The 23,232-nt window shown below is 38.1% G+C and overlaps 4 protein-coding genes across 8 annotated transcripts in view; all 4 read right to left on the reverse strand.

Moving 5' to 3' along the window:
* The window catches only part of LOC119503730 (oocyte zinc finger protein XlCOF6-like), a 353,206-nt gene that overhangs the window by 62,089 nt on the left and 267,885 nt on the right, over positions 1-23,232 (reverse strand). The window lies entirely within an intron of this gene.
* Positions 1-23,232, reverse strand: part of LOC119503768 (oocyte zinc finger protein XlCOF6-like) — a 337,366-nt gene that overhangs the window by 46,220 nt on the left and 267,914 nt on the right. The gene's annotated exons all lie outside the window — the stretch shown is intronic.
* On the reverse strand, positions 3,420-13,925 carry hsf1 (heat shock transcription factor 1). 3 transcript variants are annotated; one of them, XM_037795764.1, is made up of 15 exons: positions 13,522-13,924; positions 10,619-10,727; positions 10,373-10,509; positions 9,900-10,024; positions 9,674-9,749; positions 9,492-9,553; positions 9,170-9,248; positions 8,679-8,797; positions 8,317-8,483; positions 7,647-7,797; positions 6,719-6,790; positions 5,768-5,873; positions 5,205-5,258; positions 4,440-4,497; positions 3,420-4,318 (listed from the first exon to the last, which is right to left on the reverse strand). In XM_037795764.1, exons 1-15 carry the CDS (start codon positions 13,645-13,647, stop codon positions 4,281-4,283), a joined length of 1,479 nt encoding a protein of 492 aa, XP_037651692.1. In that variant the 5' UTR covers positions 13,648-13,924; the 3' UTR covers positions 3,420-4,280. The 3 variants fall into 3 exon arrangements, with proteins under 3 accessions (XP_037651692.1, XP_037651690.1, XP_037651691.1); XM_037795762.1 differs by having other exon boundaries at positions 3,420-4,326; XM_037795763.1 differs by lacking the exon at positions 6,719-6,790 and having other exon boundaries at positions 4,139-4,326; positions 13,522-13,925.
* Positions 15,129-21,353, reverse strand: si:ch211-80h18.1 (uncharacterized protein LOC555593 homolog). The gene is made up of 16 exons (XM_037795852.1): positions 21,073-21,353; positions 20,645-20,689; positions 20,339-20,362; positions 19,804-19,839; positions 19,017-19,148; positions 18,687-18,740; positions 18,463-18,489; positions 18,169-18,207; positions 17,198-17,239; positions 17,083-17,115; positions 16,951-17,010; positions 16,833-16,868; positions 16,693-16,728; positions 16,505-16,540; positions 16,068-16,112; positions 15,129-15,492 (listed from the first exon to the last, which is right to left on the reverse strand). The coding sequence occupies exons 2-16, from the start codon at positions 20,646-20,648 to the stop codon at positions 15,458-15,460; spliced, it is 639 nt and encodes a 212-aa protein (XP_037651780.1). The 5' UTR covers positions 20,649-20,689; positions 21,073-21,353; the 3' UTR covers positions 15,129-15,457.

Consider the following 23,232-nt stretch of genomic DNA (forward strand, 5'->3'; position numbering starts at 1 on the left):
AAAAGTTTGAAAAATGTTGGAGAAAAAAAAGCCGCAAAAATGTTGGTAAAAAAAGTCTAAAAAAAGTCTAAAAAAAAATTCTGAAAAATGCTGGAAAAAAAAGTCTGAATGAAAAAGTTTGAAAAATTATGGGAAAAAAAAGTCTGAAAAATGCCTGAAAACAAAAAGTTTGAAAAAAGTCTGGAAAAAAATGTCTGCAAAAGAAAGTCTGAAAAATGTTGGGAAAAAAAAGTCTGAAAAATGTCTGGAAAAAGTGTCTGAAAAAACAAGTTTGAAAAATGCTGGAAAAAAAGACTGAAAAAAAAAGTTTGAAAAATGTTGGAAATCAAAAGTCTGAAAAAATGACTGTAAAAAAAAAGTCTGAAAAAAAAAGTTTGAAAAATTTGGGGGAAAAAAAGTCAGGAAAAAAAGTCTGAAAAAATGTCCCAAAAAAAGTCTGAAAAAAGTCGGGAAAAAATGTCTGAAAAAAAAAAGTTTGAAGAAAGCTGGAAAAAAAGACTGAAAAATGCCTGAAAACAAAAAGTTTGAAAAATGTTGGTAAAAAAAGTCTGAAAAAAATTTCTGAAAATTGCTGGGAAAAAAAGTTTGAATAAAAGTCTGAAAAAAAATTCTGAAAAATGCTGGAAAAAAAAGTCTGAATAAAAAAGTTTGAAAAATTATGGAAAAAAAGTCTGAAAAATGCCTGAGAACAAAAGTTTGAAAAAAGTCTGGAAAAAATGTCTGAAAAAGAAAGTCTGAAAAATGTTGGGAAAAAAAAGTCTGAAAAATGTCTGGAAAAAGTGTCTGAAAAAACAAGTTTGAAAAATGCTGGAAAAAAAGACTCTGAAAAAAAAAGTTTGAAAAATGTTGGGAAAAAAAAGTCTGAAAAATGTTGGAAAAAAAAGTCTGAAAAAATGTCCCAAGAAAAGTCTGAAAAATGTCTGGAAAAAGTGTCTGAAAAAACAAGTTTGAAAAATGCTGGAAAAAAAGACTGAAAAAAAAGTCTGAAAAAAGTCTGAAAAAAATGTCTAAAAAAAGTTTGAAAAATGTTGGAAAATAAAGTCTACCAATGTCTGAAAAAGGTAAAAAAAAAAAAGAAAAAGTCTGAAAAATGTTGGAAAAAAAAAAGTCTGAAAAATATCTGAAAAAAAGTCTGAAAAATATCCCAAGAAAAGTCTGAAAAATGTCTGGAAAAAGTGTCTGAAAAAAAAAGTTTGAAAAATGCTGGAAAAAAAGACTCTGAAAAAAAAAGTTTGAAAAATGTTGGAAATCAAAAGTCTGAAAAAATTACCGTAAAAAAAAAGTCTGAAAAAAAAAGTTTGAAAAATGTTGGGAAAAAAAAGTCTGAAAAATGTTGGAAAAAAAAGTCTGAAAAAAAGTCTGAAAAAATGTCTCAAGAAAGGTCTGAAAAAAGTTTGAAAAAATGTCTGAAAAAAAAAGTTTGAAAAATGCTGGAAAAAAAGACTGAAAAAAAGTCTGAAAAATGTCTGAAAAAAATGTCTAAAAAAAAGTTTGAAAAATGTTGGAAAAAGTGTCTGAAAAAACAAGTTTGAAAAATGCTGGAAAAAAAGACTCTGAAAAAAAAAGTTTGAAAAATGTTGGAAATCAAAAGTCTGAAAAAATGACCGTAAAAAAAAAGTCTGAAAAAAAAAGTTTGAAAAATGTTGGGAAAAAAAAGTCTGAAAAATGTTGGAAAAAAAAGTCTGAAAAAATGTCCCAAGAAAAGTCTGAAAAAAGTAAGGAAAAAATGTCTGAAAATAAAAGTTTGAAAAATGTTGGAAAAAAAGACTCTGAAAAAAAAGTCTGAAAAATGTCTGGAAAAAAAGTCTGAAAAATGTCTGAAAAAAATGTCTAAAAAAAGTTTGAAAAATGTTGGAAAATAAAGTCTACCAATGTCTGAAAAAGGTAAAAAGAAAAAAAAAGTCTGAAAAATGTTGGAAAAAAAAAGTCTGAAAAATATCTGAAAAAGTGTCTGAAAAAACAAGTTTGAAAAATGCTGGAAAAAAAGACTCTGAAAAAAAAAGTTTAAAAAATGTTGGAAATCAAAAGTCTGAAAAAATGACCGTAAAAAAAAGTCTGAAAAAAAAAGTTTGAAAAATGTTGGGAAAAAAAAGTCTGAAAAATGTTGGAGAAAAAAAAGTCTGAAAAATATCTGAAAAAAGTCTGAAAAAATGTCCCAAGAAAAGTCTGAAAAAAGTCTGAAAAATGTCTGAAAAAAATTTCTGAAAAATGCTGGAGAAAAAAAGTTTGAATAAAAGTCTGAAAAAAATTTCTGAAAAATGCCTGAGAATAAAAAGTTTGAAAAAAGTCTGGAAAAAATTTCTGAAAAAGAAAGTCTGAAAAATGTTGGAAAAAAAGTCTAAAAAATGTCTGGAAAAAGTGTCTGAAAAAACAAGTTTGAAAAATGCTGGAAAAAAAGTCTGAAAAAAAAAGTTTGAAAAATGTTGGGAGCTGTCAGCATTCCCACGCATTTTCAGCAGGAAATGCATTTTCTAGTTAGTATATAATATACAGTATAGTTTAGTATATAGTATATATTATAGAACATAGTTTAGTATATAGTATATATTATAGAACATAGTGTAGTATATAGTATAAAGTTTAGTCTATAGTACATAGTCTAGTATATAGTTTAGCATATAGCACATAGTACAAAGTGTAGTATATAGTACATAGTGTAGTATATAGTATAGTACAAAGTGTGGTATATAGTACATAGTACTAAGTGTAGTATATAGTGTAGTATATAGTTTAGCATATAGCACATAGTACAAAGTTTAGTCTATAATACATAGTGTAGTATATAGTATAGTACATAGTGTAGTATATAGTATATAGTACAAAGTGTAGTACATAGTGTAGTATATAGTATAAAGTTTAGTCTATAGTACATAGTGTAGTATATAGTATATAGTACATAGTGTAGTATATAGTATATAGTACAAAGTGTAGTATATAGTATATAGAGCAAAGTGTAGTATATATAGTACAAAGTGTAGTATATAGTATATAGAGCAAAGTGTAGTATATATAGTACAAAGTGTAGTATATAGTATATAGAGCAAAGTGTAGTATATATAGTACAAAGTGTAGTATATAGTACAAAGTGTAGTATATAGTATATAGAACAAAGTAATATATAGTACATAGTGTAGTATATATTACATAATATATAGTATTAATGTAGTATATATAGTACAAAGTGTAGTATATAATATATAGTATTAATGTAGTATATATAGTACAAAGTGTAGTATATCATATATAGTACATAATATATAGTATTAATGTAGTATATAAAGTACAAAGTGTAGTATATAATATATAGTATTTAGTTTAGTATATAGTATATGATATATAGTACATAGTACATAATACATAGTACATAGTACATAGTAGGGGGGGGGTAAACATTCAGGGTTAAATAACAACAGGACAAACTTGTGAACTCAGTTTTTATTGATTCCACCAAACAAACCAGCAGAGAAGACTCATGACCAGGACCAAGACCAGGACCAAGACCAGGACTCTATTAACTAACTCTGATCCTGAACTCTGAGTGGACTCATCCTGAGACCAGGACCAGGACCCTGTTAACTAACCCTGATCCTGAACTCTTTGAGTTCAGATGAGTTTCACTCCTCTCATGTGCTGAACTGATCCGGGTCTCCGAACCAGGGCCCTGAACTGACGGATCACACCTGGTACCGATCCAACGGAACACATCACTGCAGCTCTAATATACGTTTCTCATTCATTATAAACTGTCCAAAAATATTCTGATTCTCTTCATTTCATATATTTGACACATGAAAACAAAGACGTAAACATGCAGAGCACAGAGAACACCTGGGTCACATGATCCACCTTCACACCTGGGTCACATGATCCACGTTCTGATTGGTTCTCTGAGAACAGCGAGCGTCAAACAAACGTTTTAATTTAAGCAGCGAAGAAGAAAAACCAAAAGTAAAAAGAGTAGAAGAAGACACAGGTATATAAACTGGTTAATATCAATCTGCATAATAAAAACGTGAACTTTGACCTATTGATTGATCTACAGCTGATCGATTGATTCCGTAGTCATCTATTGCTGATGCTGAGTCAGCGCTCACACTGTCCTGTTGCCACGGTGACGCCCCTCCCTCTCCTGATGATGTCAGAGGTCAAGGTCCAGGTGGGCGTGTTCTAGCAGGGATGCGGCCGGGTCATCGGTGGGCGGGTCAGAGCTGAAGAAAGGCTCCGCCTCCAGCTCCAGCAGGGAGGGAAGGTCGGCCCCGCCATCCCCGGAGCTGATTGGTTCAGACATCAAGACAGGTGTGGCGTTGTACTGCACCAGCTGCTTCCCTGGACCAAAGAGAGGTCACCATGACAACCAGTACTTAGCAGGATACCTGTGTGTTATCTGTGTGTTACCTGTGTGTTACCTGTGTGTTATCTGTATGTTATCTGTATGTTACCTGTGTTGATGGTGTTGCTGCTTTCCTCACTTCCGTTGGCGACATCTTCAGACAGCAGCTGACAGGAAACAGTGACATCATGGTCACATAGGTGTGGCATCATCATCATCATCAACAAACCAATTGGTGAATTTCAAAAATACAAACATGTTTAATTTGTATTTACCTCTATACACCCGTTATACACCTGTTACACACCTGTTATACACCTAAACATATATATATATATATATATATATATATACCTCTTTGTACACCTGTTATACAACTGTTTATACACCTGTTTATACCAGTGGTGAAAGACGTACTTAAATCAAAATGTAACTCAAGTAAAAGTACAAAAGTATTACCATCAAAATATACTTAAAGTACCTAAAGTAAAAGTACTCATTATTATTGGATTATAATTGTTGATGCATTAAAGGGATAGTTTAGGTGTTTCTCGGTGTGGATGTATGAGAAACGTCTCAATCAACAAAAGGCCGACTGCACATTTAAAAGGTGAATCATAGCTGCTCATAGGGGCCGATCACGCCAAGACGCGCCGCTACAGGCGCGACTTCATCAAAAACGTCTTACCATAGCGCTGCGTTCACAAGTGAAAACGGAATCCGTGACGCTAGAGAGGAGTGCACGGCAGGTGAGCCACACAATAGGAAACTAATTGATGGCGACGTGGTCCTCCACCTCGGTGTGATCAGACTCTTATTGTGACAATGTTCAGGACAGGAAGTGCATTAAACAAGTCTGTGTTGTTGAACTCACATTGTCCAAACTGTCGAGGTCGAAGTCTCCAGAGGAACACGATGAACTGAAAAACTAAACACAAAGACAGTTCACATGAATACTACACAAATATATATATACACACAGTATATACTATATATTACACATGTATTACATTGTTAACATGTCTGACACGTGTTAATATATACTGTTAATATGTCTGATCCATGTAATGTGTAAGGGATAATATACACCCTCCGCTTCGCGTAGGGGTGCAGCATCCGCTAGCTGAACATTATCCCGCTTATTACACGGCTACTAACATAAGAAATAAAAAATGTGACACAAAAATGGTCAGAGTCCGACATCAAAACTGTGCCCATAGCAAAGGGTCTGTTATACAGAAATTACAGACAGCAGAACGCCGTGATTAACCAATCAGAATCGAGTACTCAACACAGCTGTGTAATAAATACAGTTAATATGTCTGACATGTGTTAATATATACTGTTAATATTTCTGACACGTGTTAATATACAGTGTTAATATAGAAGACACGTGTTAATATATATTGTTAATATAGAGGACACTGTCAGACTGACATCCATGAGCGGGGAGGTGTCGAAGGTGAAGGATTGTGTGTTCAGGATGCTCTGCAGGTTTTCTAGACTGTTGTCGATACTGTCGACATGATTGGACAGTTCAGACCTGAAACACAGAGACAAAGAGAGGGACACATGATGTTAACTTTTATCATCAGTCGGGTGTTTTTTCTATATTTTTCTTCTTGCCATTAAATCTCATGTTTAGTCTCAAACCACCAATGTGTTGGTCTGTCTCTCAATACTTTCTGACTTCCTCTCTGTGGCTCTCAGCTCCAAGTAAATTGGTTCTTACTGAAGGTGTATATCTTTAAAAACACCTCAAAAATATAGTCTTAAAAAAATAATAATTTAATTTTCAATTCAATTTCATTTTTGTAGTGTCAAATCATAACAGATGTTATCTCAAGCCAATTTTCATAAAGAGCAGGTCTAGACTGTACTCTATGATTTACAGAGACCAAACATTGCCTCATGAGCAAGTGGCAAGAAAAACCTTCCCTAATTAAAACAGTAGCAGTGGATATAATATAATGATAATAATAATAGCAGTAATAATAGTAGCAGAAACAAAAATGGAAAAATGACTACTACTACTAATAATAATAATAATAATAATAGCAGCGGTGGATATAATAGAATGCTAATAATAAAAGCAGCCGGTCACTGCTGCTTTTATCAAATAAATAAGAGGAAATAGTGCATTTGTTGGGGACTATTTTCAGCGGCGGATTAATTTGGAGCTCTAGTGAGTCTTTGTGGCAGCAGGACGGCGTGTGTGGGACTAAATAAATAAACTACAGAGTGTTCACGTTGATGAAGGAACATGATGTGTTTTAATAGAATCTGAACATGCTGACAAAAAGGAACAAAGAATATCACCAGACTTATCATTTAAAACAGAATAATATTAATGTATTATAATAATTATAATAAAGATAATTGATTTACTTGTCAGCTCGTGTTGATACGAAGCGCCAAACGTCAGGTGAGAGTCCACCTGCAGAGGGAGGGGGACGGGGTCTGAAGGAAGCACATGAGTTTTAATGACACACCTGACCTTCAAAAGGACTACCATCTGAGAAGAATTAATGTGAAAAACTATGCTGAGTTACTTTTACAGATAAACTGAAACCTTTGAATGTTTAATGACACATTTATTAGTCCATCACACAGGGTAAAATGCATTCTGGGTAAGATTTGCCACTGGAGGTTCTGGGACGGGGGTGGGGTGCAACAAGTGGATACGATGTGAGATGATTAATTAATTCAGGCCAGTTTGAGCCAACAGCAGTCGTTGGGGTAGTTGTTGGTACGTGTTGGGGTAGTTGTTGGTACGTGTTGGGACAGGTTTTGGTTTGTGTCGGGGCAGGTGTTGGTACGTGTCGGGACAGGTGTTGGTACGTGTCGGGACAGGTGTTGGTACGTGTTGGGACAGGTGTTGGTACGTGTCGGGGCAGGTGTTGGTACGTGTTGGGGCAGGTGTTGGTACGTGTCGGGGCAGGTGTTGGTACGTTTTGGGGCAGGTGTTGGTACGTGTTTGGGTAGTTGTTGGTACATGTTGGGGTAGTTGTTGGTACGTGTTGGGGCTGTAGTTGGTACATGTTGGCGCAGTAGTTGGTTCGTGTTGGGGAAGTAGTTGGTACGTTTTGGGGCAGGTGTTGGTACGTGTTGGCGCAGTAATTGGTACATTTTGGGGTAGTAGATGGTATGTGTTGGGGCAGGTGTTGGTACATGTTTGAGTAGTTGTTGGGGTAGTCATCGGGAGGTTTTTGGGACTTACCCCTCAGTCATGTGTTAGCAGTAGGGGGGCAGGTAATAGCAGGTAACACTAGCAGCCACCCAGACAGATGTGAAACAAACATAACAGGTTACTTACCGGTCAAAACAGGCGATTGTCTGACATTTCTGCTGAGGTTTGGCATGGCTGTGGGCGGAATTTGGGGTGGGAATGGAGACAGGCGATTGGCTGGCTGGGGCTGGTGGAAGGGGCCCAGTGGATGCAGGGCTCATCACAACAAATGGACTGGCTACAGAGACCAGAAACAGAGAGTCAAGGATTGAGCAGACACAAGTTCTAACTCACACAGGCTCCACCCTCTACTGGACTCTATGGATAATACCTGTGATGTTACCTGGTGTAGGATTGGTAGTGGAGGTGTTTATAAGATGTTACCTGGTGTAGGATTGGTAGTGGAGGTGTTTATAGATGTTAACTGCTGTAGGATTGGTAGTGGAGGTGTTTATAGATGTTACCTGGTGTAGGATTGGTAGTAGAGGTGTTTATAGATGTTTACCTGGTGTAGGATTGGTAGTGGAGGTGTTTATAAGATGTTACCTAGTGTAGGATTGGTAGTAGAGGTGTTTATAAGATGTTACCTGCTGTAGGATGGGTAGTAGAGGTGTTTATAGAGGTTACCTGGTCTAGGATTGGTAGTAGAGGTGTTTATAGAGGTAGTAGAGGTGTTTATAGAGGTTACCTGGTAGTAGAGGTGTTTATAGAGGTTACCTGGTCTAGGATTGGTAGTAGAGGTGTTTATAGAGGTTACCTGGTCTAGGGTTGGTAGTAGAGGTGTTCAGGGTCGGCAGTGACTCGTTTTCCTGTAAGATGGCGTTGAAGAAGGTGGTGGGCGAGAGGGGCGTGTCTACAGGGGTATCTCCGCCCTCCAGAACGGGACTGGACGGCTCCTCTTTGACATTCAATGATTGGCTCTCTCTGCAGGTGAAACAGGAAGAGGATTGGCTGTTAGTGACTGCTGACCGACCAATCAGAGGAGAAGTAGTAGAATTAGTGCAGGTGAGGATGAGGCGGTTGGGATGAGAGTTTGAGGCCGTGGTTCTGAAGCGTTGAGGCAGTTCACATATATACGAACTTTGGAGTTAAGTTAGAAATTATTTAACTGGTTCTTACCCTGCAATGGTCCAATCACTGACCAAAGTCTCAGCTGTGGGCGTGGCCACATTTGTGACGTCAGAGATGATTGGTCCGGAGGTCACCGGGGAGTCGGCTGAGAAGAGACTGGCTGCAGCCTGGAAACACATGGACACACAGAGAGTTATAGACAGGTGAGTCAGTGACAGGTACGTTATAGACAGATGAGTCAGTGACAGGTGAGTTATAAGACAGGTGAGTTATAAGACAAGTGAACTAGTGACAGGTGAGTCAGTCACAGGTGAGTCAGTCACAGGTGAGTTATAGACAGGTGAGTTAGAAGACAGGTGAGTTAAAAGAAAGGTGAGTCAGTGACATGTGAGTTAGTGACAGGTGAGCTAGTGACAGGTGAGTCAGTGACAGGTGAGTCAGTGACAGGTGAGTTAGAAGACAGGTGAGTTAAAAGACAGGTGAGTTAAAAAACAGGTGAGTTAAAAGACAGGTGAGTTAGAAGACAGGTGACCTCTGACCTGCATGTGCTCTAATGAGAACGGCCGGCTGTATTTAGGCATGGAGTGGGCGGAGCTAGAGTCATTCAGCATCAGAGGACTGCACAAAGACAGAGACAGTAAAAATACATACATAACATACATGTTACTATATACTGTATACATGTTACTGAGTAAATATATAATATATATAATATATATATATATATATATATATATATATATTATATATATATATAGTAAACTGTGTAGTACATAGTGTAGTATATCGTGTTGTGTAGTAAATAGTGTAGTATATTGTGTTGTGTAGTAAATAGTGTAGTATATCATGTAGTAAACTTGCATCTTCCTCTTGACTCCCAGGATCCTGTTGGACTGGACCAGAGACACCAGGAACTGGATCAACTGCAGAGAGAGAGAGAGAGAGAGAGAGTTTATTACTGGTTCAGGTAGAAGCTAAGATAATGTGCTAACATGCTAATGTATTGGTGTATTGATTAATTGATTTATTGGTGTATTGATTACCTTGTTGACGACTTTCTGTTGCTGGACATGTTTCTGTCTCAGACTGGCCACCTCTCTCCACAGAGCTTCATTCTCACTGAAACACACAGAAACAGGAGAATTTAATGAAGAGACCTGCTGACTGTTGTCTGCAGGAACACTACAGGGTCAGGTCTGGGTCTGGGTCTGGTTCTGGTTCTAGTTCTGGTTCTGGTTCTGGTTTTGGTCTAGGATCAGGAGTTCTCACTGTTTCATGGCGATGATTCTGGAGTCGATGGTTTCCTGTTTTCCCTTCATCAGCTGGACGTCGTTCAGGATCTTGTTCACGTCATCTGGAGACATCTTCACTTCTTCCTGACGCACAGATGACACCTGAACCAATCACAGCACAGACATACACACCGTTACCATGGAGACCAGAATAGGTGGAGAGATGTACAGGTCTAAGGGTTAACAGGTATGTGCACAGGTACACTGCGGTGTCACAGGTACGTAGAGGTGTCACAAGTATGTAGAGGTGTGTACAGGTGTCACAGGTACGTACAGGTTTCACAGGTATATTTAGGGGTCACAGGTACATACAGGTGTCAGGTACATACAGGTGTGTACAGGTGTCACAGGTACATACAGATGTCACAGGTACATACAGGTGTCACAGGTACATACAGGTGTGTACAGGTGTCACTGGTACATACAGGTGTGAACAGGTGTGGTACGTACGTTGGTGACTTTGCGTTTGATGTTCTCCAGCAGGTGTTCTTGTCCTCTGATGAAGAACGGATGTTGGAATTCTGTGTCGTCTCTCTCTGGTTTCACCAAACCGCCCTGCTCGATGTGCACCACCTTACGGAACCCATCTGAGGACACACACAGAAGTCCATTCACAAATACACACAAATCCTATTTGATGTCAGCAGTGATGTCAGCAGTGATGTCAGCTGATCTGTTAACAGTGTTTCTACTCACACATGTTGAGTTGTCTGATGAAGCTGGCCATGTTGTTGTGTTTGAAGAACTTCGGTAGAACTTCTTTAGAGAACCGACCCTGATCAAACACATGGAAACTGGTTCCACTCTGACACAGAATGTAGAGAACATAGAGAAGAACATGAGTAGAGCTGCAGCCATGAGTCACTCAACAGAAAACTAAACAGGAACTGATCACAAGTTCATCATTTCACTTTTTATCATTGTGTTATTAAAACAAAGTACAACATTATTACACCAAACAATTCATCCATTCATTGATAAAATAACCAGAAGATTGAACTGAATCTGGTCCAGGTCTGGTCTGGACCACACCTGAACCTGAGTCTGGTCCAGGTCTGGTCTTGACCACACCTGAACCTGAGTCTGGTCCAGGTTTGGTCAGGACCACACCTGAACCTGAGTCTGGTCTGAGTCTAAACCTAACCCTGACCCTAACCCTTCCTGTTAGTGGAGGGAACCAGGGAGATGGTCACTTCCTGTTAGTGGAGGGAACCAGGGAGATGATCACTTCCTGTTGGACTACAGAAATACGTCATCCCTACAGCGCTCTATACTTAACGCCTCGTTTCCATGTAGCTCTGTGTACGTATTAGAATCAACCAGAAGTTCATTTGTGGTCTGCCTGTTTGTGTGCTCATTCTCCGGGGGAATATCCATTTGACGGTCTACACTTTGACTGATGTCTTTTGGACCAAGAGGTTTTGAGAAAAGTGGTGAAAAGTAACGGAAGATCATTAAGCTTAACGGTGTATCGTACAGAGCGCATAACATGATTTCAACGGCGATTAATGAAAATTTTAAATGTCAAAATATTCAATTGAATGTTATTGACCTTTTATTAAATAACACTGCTGCAACATCAATATTGGACGCAGGATTACGTGCAAACGGGGTCTCTGTTGACAGAGTTGCTGCTGCAGTGCCAAGCAGTCAGTGTGATTGATGTGCCATTGATGTTAAAAATGCCCATTTGAAAGCGTTTATCCAACAAAGGGTAATATAATTAACAACGTGTGATAGCATAATAATCATTTCATACAGACTACAGTACTGTGAGAAGCATAAATTAGGTTGAAATGTACATTTTAGCTGCTCTAGTCGTCTCCCCTCTTAAGCTGCAGTCAGGACTGGAGCTTCCCCTCTGGGCGCTGTGGGCGCACGGTGCGCACCTCACAAATGGACTGAAATCTCACAGGAACAAATGGTGGAAGTCTCTGGCTTGGTCGGGAATGAAAGAGGGGGAGCTGAGGATGACATTCATATACTGTAAATTTAATCCACGATCTGGAAGTATTTATTCAGCGATCAGCGGAAAAAGAGGTCATCTGTACGGAACTTCGTTAGTGTACCAAATATAGATAGTGTACGTTAGTTGGGCTATAAAGAGCAGCAGAGAAGAGACGTTGGGTCCTTAAAAGGACTGACAGCAGTGCCAGGAGAACATAAGGTATGATTTCATGTGTAGGGAGGACACAGCATTGTAGCATCTGTTTAATGACAGAGAGTTACTTTTACTATTTTCTGTAAAGGGCTAAATATAGTATACCTACAGTATATCCCAATACATAGTATGTCAAATGCAGTATGCCAAAAATACCAGGATGTCCTACTACATCTGATCCCATTTTGCAGTATGCAAGCCAGCATGCTTTTCTGGCTATTCTGACCCACAATCCTCTGCGCAGCAGATATACAAGCAAGAGGGTACTGCATGCAACGTACGTATTTAGTGAGAGCAGCTGCAGTATGTGCTAAAAGTAAAAGTATGCGATTTGGAACGTAACCATAGTGTTTTAGTGTACTAAATAGCATGTTATTGTGGAATTTAGGACACAACCAAAAACCAACAAGGCCTCATCCAAAAAAAAAAATCACAACTTTCCCTTTAATGTTTCATGTTAGCAACAATATGTGATGTGGAAGCATTCAGTCATTATTGTACTGTAAAATAATTAATAAATAACAATACTATTTAATAATAACAACAACACACAGGCCTGTTGAACTGTTAATACTCTGCTGTAACTCCTACAGACGTTAGCATGCTAAACACACACACACAGACATTAAGACCAAGAAGGTGGATCATATCAGTCCAGTTCTGAGGTCTCTACACTGGCTCCCTGTCTCTCAGAGAATTGATTTCAAAATACTCCTGCTGGTTTACAAAGCACTAAATGGTTTAGGACCATAATACATTTCTGATCTTCTGCTATGTTCTGAACCACCCAGACCTCTCAGGTTCATCTGGATCAGGTCTGCTTAGTGTCCCCAGAGTCACAACTAAACATGCAGAAGCAGCGTTCAGTTTTTATGCACCAAATATCTGGAACAAGCTCCCAGAAACCTGCAGAACCTCCAAGTCTGAGTTCTTTAAATCAAAGCTTAAAACGTTCCTGTTTGCTGCTGCCTTTTATTATTCTATTTTAGCTTCTATCCTAGCTTTTATTTTTTAGCCTGTTTTAATTTTCTAATCTTTAATGTTTTTATGACACTTTGTCTTAATGTTCTTGAATGTTTATGTAAAGCACTTTTAATTTCCCTGTTGCTGAAATGTGCTCTACAAATAAAGCTGCCTTACCTTATGACTTTATTATCATAATTTTACAACTCTCTTAAATGTATGATCTTATACTGCACTAGAGCTTTAACTCTTGTGTCTTATATTCTATTTTAGCTTCTATCCTATAGCTTTTATTTTTAGCTTGTTTTTATTTTCCAATCTTTAATGTTTTTATTGTTTCTTTTGCACTTTGTCTTAATGTTCTTGGATGTTCATGTAAAGCCCTTTGCATTGCCCTAACGGTCCTCTGAAGGACTCTACTGATAACTGTCAGCCGTTAGCTCTCTGCTAGGCTAGGCTAGGCTACGGTTCGTACCGGGCTCCAGCAGATGAGCGGGTCGGTGTCCGGGTCCTCCACCAGGGTCCACAGTTTGGTGAGGAAGGCCGGGACGTTCCCACCGCCTAGCACCGCCCCTCCTCCTCCTCCTCCGGGATACTCCATCACACAACCGAACACACCACTACAGCTAATCTCAGCTAACGATGCTAACAGTCAGTTAGCTCCTGACAGATCTACAAACAAACTAACTGACAGACTGCGACACGGAGCCGGACAGCGGTCTGAGCTGGGTCACAGGCAGCTGGGTCCTGGTCCTGAGCTCTGCGTGTCTACAGCTGATGTATTAATCTGTGTTTTTATTAAAAACTCCGCGGAGGAAAATAACAACAGCTCCTAACCAAACTAACAACTGCGCACTGAGCTGGCTGTCGCGTCCTGATGACGTAAGGACGTCTGGTTTTGTTATGACGCAAAGAGTTGTAATCTGGATTATTTCTAATTTTACCCTAACACCTCACACTATATATTTATATAATATACTGTAATATACCATTATAACGTACCCTGTTATACTATAATATACCATTACAATGTACCATAATAGACTATAATATACCATTACAATATACCCTAATATACTATACTATAATATACCATTACAATATACCCTAATATACTATACTATAATATACCATTACAATATACCATAATATACTGTACTATAATATACCATTACAATGTACCCTAATATACTATACTATAATATACCATTACAATGTACCATAATAGACTATAATATACCATTACAATGTACCCTAATATACTATACTATAATATACCATTACAATGTACCCTAACATACTATACTATAATATACCATTACAATGTACCCTAATATACTATACTATAATATACCATTACAATTTACCCTAACATACTATACTATAATATACCATTACAATGTACCCTAACATACTATACTATAATATACCATTATAATATACCCTAACATAATATACTATAATATACCATTACAATGTACCCTAACATACTATACTATAATATACTATACTATAATATACCATTACAATGTAACCTAACATACTATAATATAATATACCATTACAATATACCCTAATATAATATACTATAATATACTATACTATAATATACCATTACAATGTATCCTAATATACTATACTATAATATACCATTACAATGTACCTTAACATGCTATACTATACTATAATATACCATTACAATGTACCCTAACATAATATAGTATATATGTTTTTGTTTGCCTCTCATTGTTCTGTGTTTCGTGGTGTATTTATTCATTGGTTTCTGTCATTGTTGGATGTTTTATGTGTGTGTGAAGTACTTTGTTACAGTTTGTTTTAAGAAGTGCTATATGAATAAAGTTTTACTAACTTTACTTACTTACTATAATACAGTCAGCTCCTCTCACTTGCCATAACACGCCATCACAGCCTGAACATGTTAATCTCATGTTTAATTTGTAGATCATGTACTAATACACAATTGTGACCATTCTGAGATCAGTTTCACTCCATAAATGACGTCAGATTAATCAATATATTGATACAGAAACTGATCAGTTTGGACAAAAGACAAATTCTCGGTTTGATGTTCAAAATAGACAAAAACATTTATTGTAAAAGTTCAAGATGATGTCACATCCTGTATGATGTCATCAAGTAAAAATAGAATCACCAAATGTTTTTGGACATTCAGCTGAATCTTTATTTTTATTTATTTCTCCCTAAAACAAAATAAACGTCTATAAACAAATTCCACGTTTTAAATATTTAAAAAAACACCAACGAGTCGCTGACGCTCAGTGGGCGGGGCCTACAGCTAGTGGGAAGGGTCTGATTTCCTGGGCCATGCTGATTGATCGGTACACTGGAATCGGTAACGCAGGAATCGAACTCGCGGCTTAATGTGGAAGTCAGCAGGTATCCTCCAGTTCCACATTTTCTGCACCTGAAACAGAAAGTGAAAATGTAACTCTTTACACTTTTATGGTTTTAAGTTTTGAAACAGAACAGCAAAGTCTTTTTTCATAATCAATCGATGGATTCAGTCTAAAACGTTCTGGCTCCAACTTCTGTTTTATGTATCTGTTGTATGCTACCAACAAAGAAGAGTGCAGTTCTCCCTCTGTCTAACCATCATCATCGTCTCTTCTCACAGTGGACTGATTATAAGATAAAATAAGATAATCCTTTATTGGTCCCACAGCGCGTACATTTACAGGATGACAGCAGCAAACAACAAGAAGCATCAGTAAAAAAACAAAACCCGATCTAAAAAATAAACAAGTAAACAGGTTGTTGCAAACACTTTAAGAAGAAACAAGTGTTCTGGAAAGATAGATCTAAATAAACTAAAGGTTCTCCTTCCGTCTATCACAGTGCAGACTGATCTCAACGTTAAAGTGATTCTGGTGTTATCAGAACAACAAATGCAAGAAGAACCATCAGGCAGCAGGTTCCTCCACATATCAAAATAAAGACGACGAAGCAGACTGAGGACATCGTTTAGACGTTTGTACCAACCTTCAGGACCCTGACCAGATGGGTTGTACTGTTCAGTGACGGAACCTGCAGAGAGCAAGCAGAACCAAGAAAAGAGAAAGAACAAGGCTTCAGCATCTGAGCTTAGAACTAGTTAATACTAACATTTAACAAGACTAGTTAATACCAACCTTCAACATGAATAGTTAATAACAACATTGAACACAGAATCTCTGACTTTTTAAACTGGTTTGACTGTTTTTATCTTCTGGTTCTGGACTGGTTCTGGACTGATTCTGGACTGGTTCTGCACTGGCTCTCTACAGATTCTGGACTGGTTCTGGACTGATTCTGGACTGGTTCTGCACTGGCTCTCTACTGGTTCTGGACTGGTTCTGGACTGGTTCTGGACTGAATATGGACTGATTCTGGACTGGTTCTGGACTGGTGTGAAACTGTTGAACATTTGTAAAACTTACCAGCCATCTGTGTGTGATCTGTCACAGCTGGATGACCTGAAACACATACACACACACACACACACACACACACACAAACAAACACACACAAACACATTAATACATATTTCTACTGTAGAATAACTTCTTTTTCTTCTTCTTCTTCTTCTTCTTCTTCTTCTTCTTCAGGGTAAAGAAATGTAACTTACTGGAGTCGAGTGGCGTCCCTGTTGGATCTGCTGGAGCTACACACACACACACACACACACACACACACACACATTAATACACGTTTCTACTGTAGAAGAAGAACTCTTCTTCTTCTTCGGTGTAAATGAATGTGACTTACTGGAGTCGAGTGGCGTCCCTGTTGGATCTGCTGGAACTAAAAACACACAGAGTTTAACAACAGATTTGACCTTTGACCTCTGACCTGTCTGTCAGCCATGTCGGAGGGCGGGGCTTACCTGTGTCTGTGCCTGTGGAGTCTGTTGCCATGGTAACCAGGTCTGTGTGGGAGTACCCACCTGAAACCGAAATAATAAATAAACAACAACAGGATGACAGACAGGTGTGGTTGTCATAGCAACAAGTCTTACCTGTGACATCATGGGTGAGTCCGAGACCTGAAGCTGGAACCAATCAGGACACAGTTAAGTTTATGTTCAGCACTGTATTGATTTATTGATCAGTCCTTCCGACCCTCTCTCTCACCTGTGAGGTCAATGTGAAGACCACTCACTGACTCCGCCCCACCTGCTGACATCATCATAACATCTGATTACATCATCACTAATCAAGTCTTTCATTGATTCATTAATAACCTTGTTAGACAGTTGTTGAAGTGATGGTCACCTGTCACACCTGAACAGGTAGACATGTGATCAGCCAGCACTCACTTCATTATTAACAAATTAAAATAAATCGTGAAAGTGTTTAAAGGTTTAGAACATGATGATAGAAGTATCTGATGGTCATCCCCATGCTCTCTTATGTCTCATAAGTTGTTGGAGTTGATACCATTTGTTACACAGATTTGGTGCTAAATTAAACCATTTTTTACCACTCGAGAATTGATAAAAATTATGTATATGTAAAACAGACCGTTTCTATGGATAACAGACCGTTACTATGTATAACAGACCGTTGCTATGTATAACAGACCGTTGCTATGGATAACAGACCGTTGCTATGGATAACAGACCGTTGCTATGGGCGCAGCTCTGATGTCGGACTCTGGTGGACCGTTTTTGTGTCAAATTATTGATTTCTTTAGTAAGTAGCTGTGTAATAAACAGGATAATGTACAGCTAGCAGGTCATTGTTGTGAAATAAACCCTGACAAGGCGATGGAATTTATCCCTTGCTTCGATTTCTTCCCCGACATGCTAGCATGACGATGGATTCCATGAAGTTTTCTAGTTCACATGACACCAGTATCTTAAAACCCGGTCCTTTTCCAATCTCTGAAGGACAGAACAGCAGCCGGGCCGACCGGCGGGCCGTCGGAGTGTGAAGGGGTTAAATGTAAGCAGTGTCTGATTTGCCTAAAGGTTTGAAGATTTGCCCAAACATATCAATAATGCAGACTTCAGACTGATTGATCACAGAAGATATCTGGATTTGTGGGACTCAATTATTCAGATTGATTGAAATCAATAAAAGTCATGAATATGAACATTTACCTGCATTTATGTCCGTCAGAAGAGTCTGACGACCATTTCCTGAAAAACACAAACCGTCAGCCAATCACAGCCTTCGACAGTTCTGACTCATTATTCAAACAGTTTGGAATCAACTTTATTGGTCTTTTGGTCAAAACAAGAACCTGTAACATATAAAACTGGAAATACAACCAAAGGCACCCTCAAGAGATCAGTAATCGGATCAATAAGATCAATAATTGTAATTCATGAAAACTACCACAGATATTTACCAATAGTTTGAAAAAACAGGCAGACAAATAATCCCACTCTTACCGTTAGTGTCGGGAGAGTCGGCTCCATCTGTGACGACAAATATGTCCTCAATATGAAATATAGAGCAGTTACCAATAATTCATCAATATAAAATATAGAGCAGTCACCAATAATTCATCAATATAAAATATAGAGCAGTCACCAATAATTCATCAATATAAAATATAGAGCAGTCACCAGTAATTCATCAATATAAACAGGTGTGTACAGATGTGCTTGTTCACCTGTCTGTACTCTGTGAGCTTCACTTTGTAATGAAGATGATGAAGCTGCTGCATCTGATGAAGAAAAACATAAATAGTACTTAACTTTCTTTAAATACAAGTAGCAGGAGAACTTCAGAGTAAGTGTAACTGTATTTTCAGAGAAAAAGTTTGTATTATCAGAGTAAAAGTCTTCCTGGATTTTCAGAGTAAAAGTCTATTTGTGATTTCAGAGTAAATGTGTTCTTGGATTTTCAGAGTAAACCTGTATTTTCAGGGTAAAAGTCTTTCTGTGTTTTCAGAGTAAAAGTTTTCCTGGATTTTCAGAGTAAAAGTATTTTTTAAACCAACCTCCCTGGGCTGCAGAATGGGAGTGGCCTGAGACAGAGAGAGAGCTGGACTGGGATTGGTCAGGCCCTGAGATCAGAGAGGTGCGTCCTGGTCCTGATTGGTCGATACTGATGTCAGAGTGATGAGCAGGACCTTCAACACAGAAGAGAGAGGAGAGTTTTATCTGACTCATTCATCTGTTTGAATATTACTACCATCACCAATTAGATTCATCCTTAAAGTGACATCACTTCAGACCCACAGAAGTCAAACTGCTGCACAGAGGAACATCTAATTAAATTAAATTCAATATTTTAGTACCTAATTATGTAAATCGACCAGCTGATGACCAGCTGGTAGAGACGTTACCACCTTTCTAAGCAGAAATATCACAGCAAGATGTTTCCATTCAGCGTTTCACCTCACCAAAAATCACGTGACCACCACAGACAAAGCCTCATTTCATCAAGTAAAAATATAAAAATATAAATATATAAAAATATATATATATAAAGGTAAGACTGGTTGAAAGCTTCCATAGGGGCTCTTTGACTGTTCTTTATTGACCTGTGGAGGGGTCACATGACGCCTGTGGGTGTGTCACATGACACACCTGAACTGATCACTGAAACACAAACAACAACCAGACTGATCAATATCAACTGTGACAAATAACATGGCTCATCACAGCTGATCAGTGATACAGCTAATCAATAACGAAGATAATTCAGATGTTGTTTAGCAAAATGTCCCATTTTTAACTAAAAAACCCAGAAAAAAAACATAGAAGAAGAAAAAAACAACACACCTGCGGAGTCCAGCTGAGGGGGCGGAGTCATGTGATCTGTCACAAACAAAAAGAAAATTAACTTCCTGTTTTATCACCTGTGAAGGTTCCTTACAGATCTGTTTCCTGTTTGTCACTTCAAGTTCACACCTGATCACACCTGTACTGATCACACCTGTACTGATCACACCTGTATTGATCACACCTGTACTGACCACACCTGTATTGATCACACCTGTACTGACCGCACCTGTACTGACCGCACCTGTACTGACCACACCTGTACTGATCACACCTGCACTGATCACACCTGTACTGATCACACCTGTACTGTTTTGTTGTATATTGTGTGTAAACACCAGAAGCTACGACCTTTGATCCCCAGACACCTGGTGTTGATCCTGTCAGGTGATATCAGACCAGAGCTGTCAATCATCGTTAAGATGAACCCATACCTGTCCAGTCGTCACACATCTGTATGAAGTTAATTGTTTAACCTGCAGATTTAGTGACAGAAACAGATCTGAGATCAGAGATGTGATGTTGATGTGAACACCTGGTTTGAACGGATCACCTCCACCTGAAAACAGCAAACACAACGAGCATTAAACTACAGCTCAGGTAGGATGCTACTTCCTGTCTGCTTCAAGGTGACACACCTGGTATTAACCTGACTCGTCTACCTGCACCTCATGAACAACAAACAACAACAAATATTCCTCCTGGATGTCTAGGTAAGCATCCAGGTGTCAACTGTCATTTCCTTCCTACACTGAAATAGGCAGGAAAGGAGACACTGGAGCGTCCTCAGCCTCACCTGACTCAGGTAGAAAAAGTAAACACAGTCATCAGAGAAACTTACCCATCAGGCCGAGCAGGAAGTCGTGACTGGACGGGTCGATGGCTCCTGGAGGACAGAGGACACAGAAGAATAAATGAAGATATGGACATAGACAGAAGAAGAAATGAAGACATAAACAGAGACAGAAGAAGAAATGAAGACAAGGACAGAGACAGAAGAAGAAATGAAGACATAAACAGAGACAGAAGAAGAAATGAAGACATGGACAGAGACAGAAGAAGAAATGAAGACATGGACAGAAAGAGAAGAGGAAATGAAGACAAGGACAGAGACAGAAGAAGAAATGAAGACATAAACAGAGACAGAAGAATAAATGAAGACATGGACAGAGACAGAAGAAGAAATGAAGACATGGACAGAGACAGACAAGTAACATTCAGTTACCTGCAGCTGTGTAAGTGTAAGACAGACCTCACCTGGACACTCACCTGTATAATCCAATTGAGAAACTCCTCCCCCAAATGAACCCAATACACCTGAGAGACAGGTAAACAGGGAGACAGACAGGTAAACAGAGAGACAGAAGACAGACAGGTAAACAGAGCGACAGGAGACAGACAGGTAAACAGGGAGACAGGACACAGAACAGGTAAACAGAGAGACAGGAGACAGGCAGGTAAACAGAGAGACAGGAGACAGACAGGTAAACAGGGAGACAGGACACAGAACAGGTAAACAGGGAGACGGGAGACAGACAGGTAAACAGAGAGACAGGAGACAGACAGGTAAACAGAGAGACAGGCCACAGACAGGTAAACAGAGAGACAGGACACAGACAGGTAAACAGAGAAACGGGAGATAGACAGGTAAACAGAGAGACAGGCCACAGACAGGTAAACAGAGAGACAGGACACAGACAGGTAAACAGAGAAACGGGAGATAGACAGGTAAATACAAGTATATATACTGTATACAGTTTATATATATATATGTACCTGTATATACAGTATATATAACCTGTACCCTGTAGCCCCGCCCCCTTCAGCTCACCTGTTTGACTGTCGGCTCCTCCCCCTCCTCCACCTCCTCCCCCTCCGTTCAGCAGCTTTTGTCCGTTACCTGAAACATGAATCAATAATCAACTCTATTGATTATCAGAGTTCTTCTTCAGCCCTTTTATTTTAGAGTGTGTTCAGTGTATCAGTAAGTTATTGATCAGCATGTATTGATCAGTGATTGTATATTTACCGTTGGACTCAGAGTGGACTCCGTCAGGACCTGCAGACACAAACACAGACTCGTCCTGTTTCTATATGAATGACTCTCTCCACAAAAACACTTATCGTTGTGTAGAAATGTAAAAAAAAAAAAAAAACACTTATTAAAAAATAACATTCAGTAATTTATTTCTGTTAAACACACAGATAAGACTTCTGTTAAATAAATGTATTAGAAATCCATAAATATATGTATTTAAAAGTATTTGTAGTAGTAATCAGACGTCCCCTGATCCACTAACACATTCATATCAACGAAGTATCTGTAGCCAATCACACGAGTGTGTCCCCACTGATTGATTGATTGATTGATTGATTACCTGTAGGTTATGGAGTTTTTGAAACATATTGATTGACTGATTGATTGATTGATTGATTGATTGATTGATTGATTACCTGTAGGTTATGGAGTTATTAGAACAAATTGATAGATTGATTGATTGATTGATTAATTGATTGATTGATTGATTGATTGATTGATTGATTGATTGATTGATTGATTGATTGATTACCTGTAGGTAATGGAGTTATAGGAACATATTGATTGATTGATTGATTGATTACCTGTGGGTTATGGAGTTATTGGAACATGTTGATTGATTGATTGATTGATTGATTGATTGATTGATTGATTGATTGATTGATTGATTGATTGATTGATTGATTGAATGATTGATTGATTACCTGTAGGTTATGGAGTTATTTGAACTTATTGATTGATTGATTGATTGATTGATTGATTGATTACCTGTAGGTTATGGAGTTATTTAAACATATTGATTGATTGATTGATTGATTGATTGATTGATGGATTACCTGTAGGTTGAGAAGCTGCTGAGCTGCTCTGACCTCCAGCTGCTGAAAAACAAACACATTTAATTTAATGAGAATCAACAGGAAGACGACTGATTTCAAATTAAAGTGTTTATTATATGGTTAATAATAGATGTTTGTGACGCTGACGTTCATAATTCGGCTTCATCTCTAACTGAACTGATGGATATATTGATATATTGATCTGTTCTAGTCTGATAAACCTTCTTCTTCTTCTTGTTTACCTGAAGAACTTCCTGCTGTTCCTCCATTCGGTCCTCCCCCTGCTGACTGACTGCTGGAAGCTGAAAGGCAACACAAAACCAAATATCTGTAAATGTTTATTCAAATATACATATCAAATAAATGAAAATAGTACTTCTGTTAATGTTTGATCCTTTTAACAAAAATTATTTAAACTCAGAAAGAAAGTCCTATCAAAAAGTCTGAAACAAACATCAAAAGAAAAATTAATAAAGTTAAAATATGATATTCTTCTGGATGTTACTGATTTTCAACATATGAAATCTGTTGTTAATTATCATGTGAAACGTCCTA

This window comes from Sebastes umbrosus, chromosome 15 (assembly GCF_015220745.1).
Source record: "Sebastes umbrosus isolate fSebUmb1 chromosome 15, fSebUmb1.pri, whole genome shotgun sequence".
NCBI lineage: Eukaryota > Metazoa > Chordata > Actinopteri > Perciformes > Sebastidae > Sebastes > Sebastes umbrosus.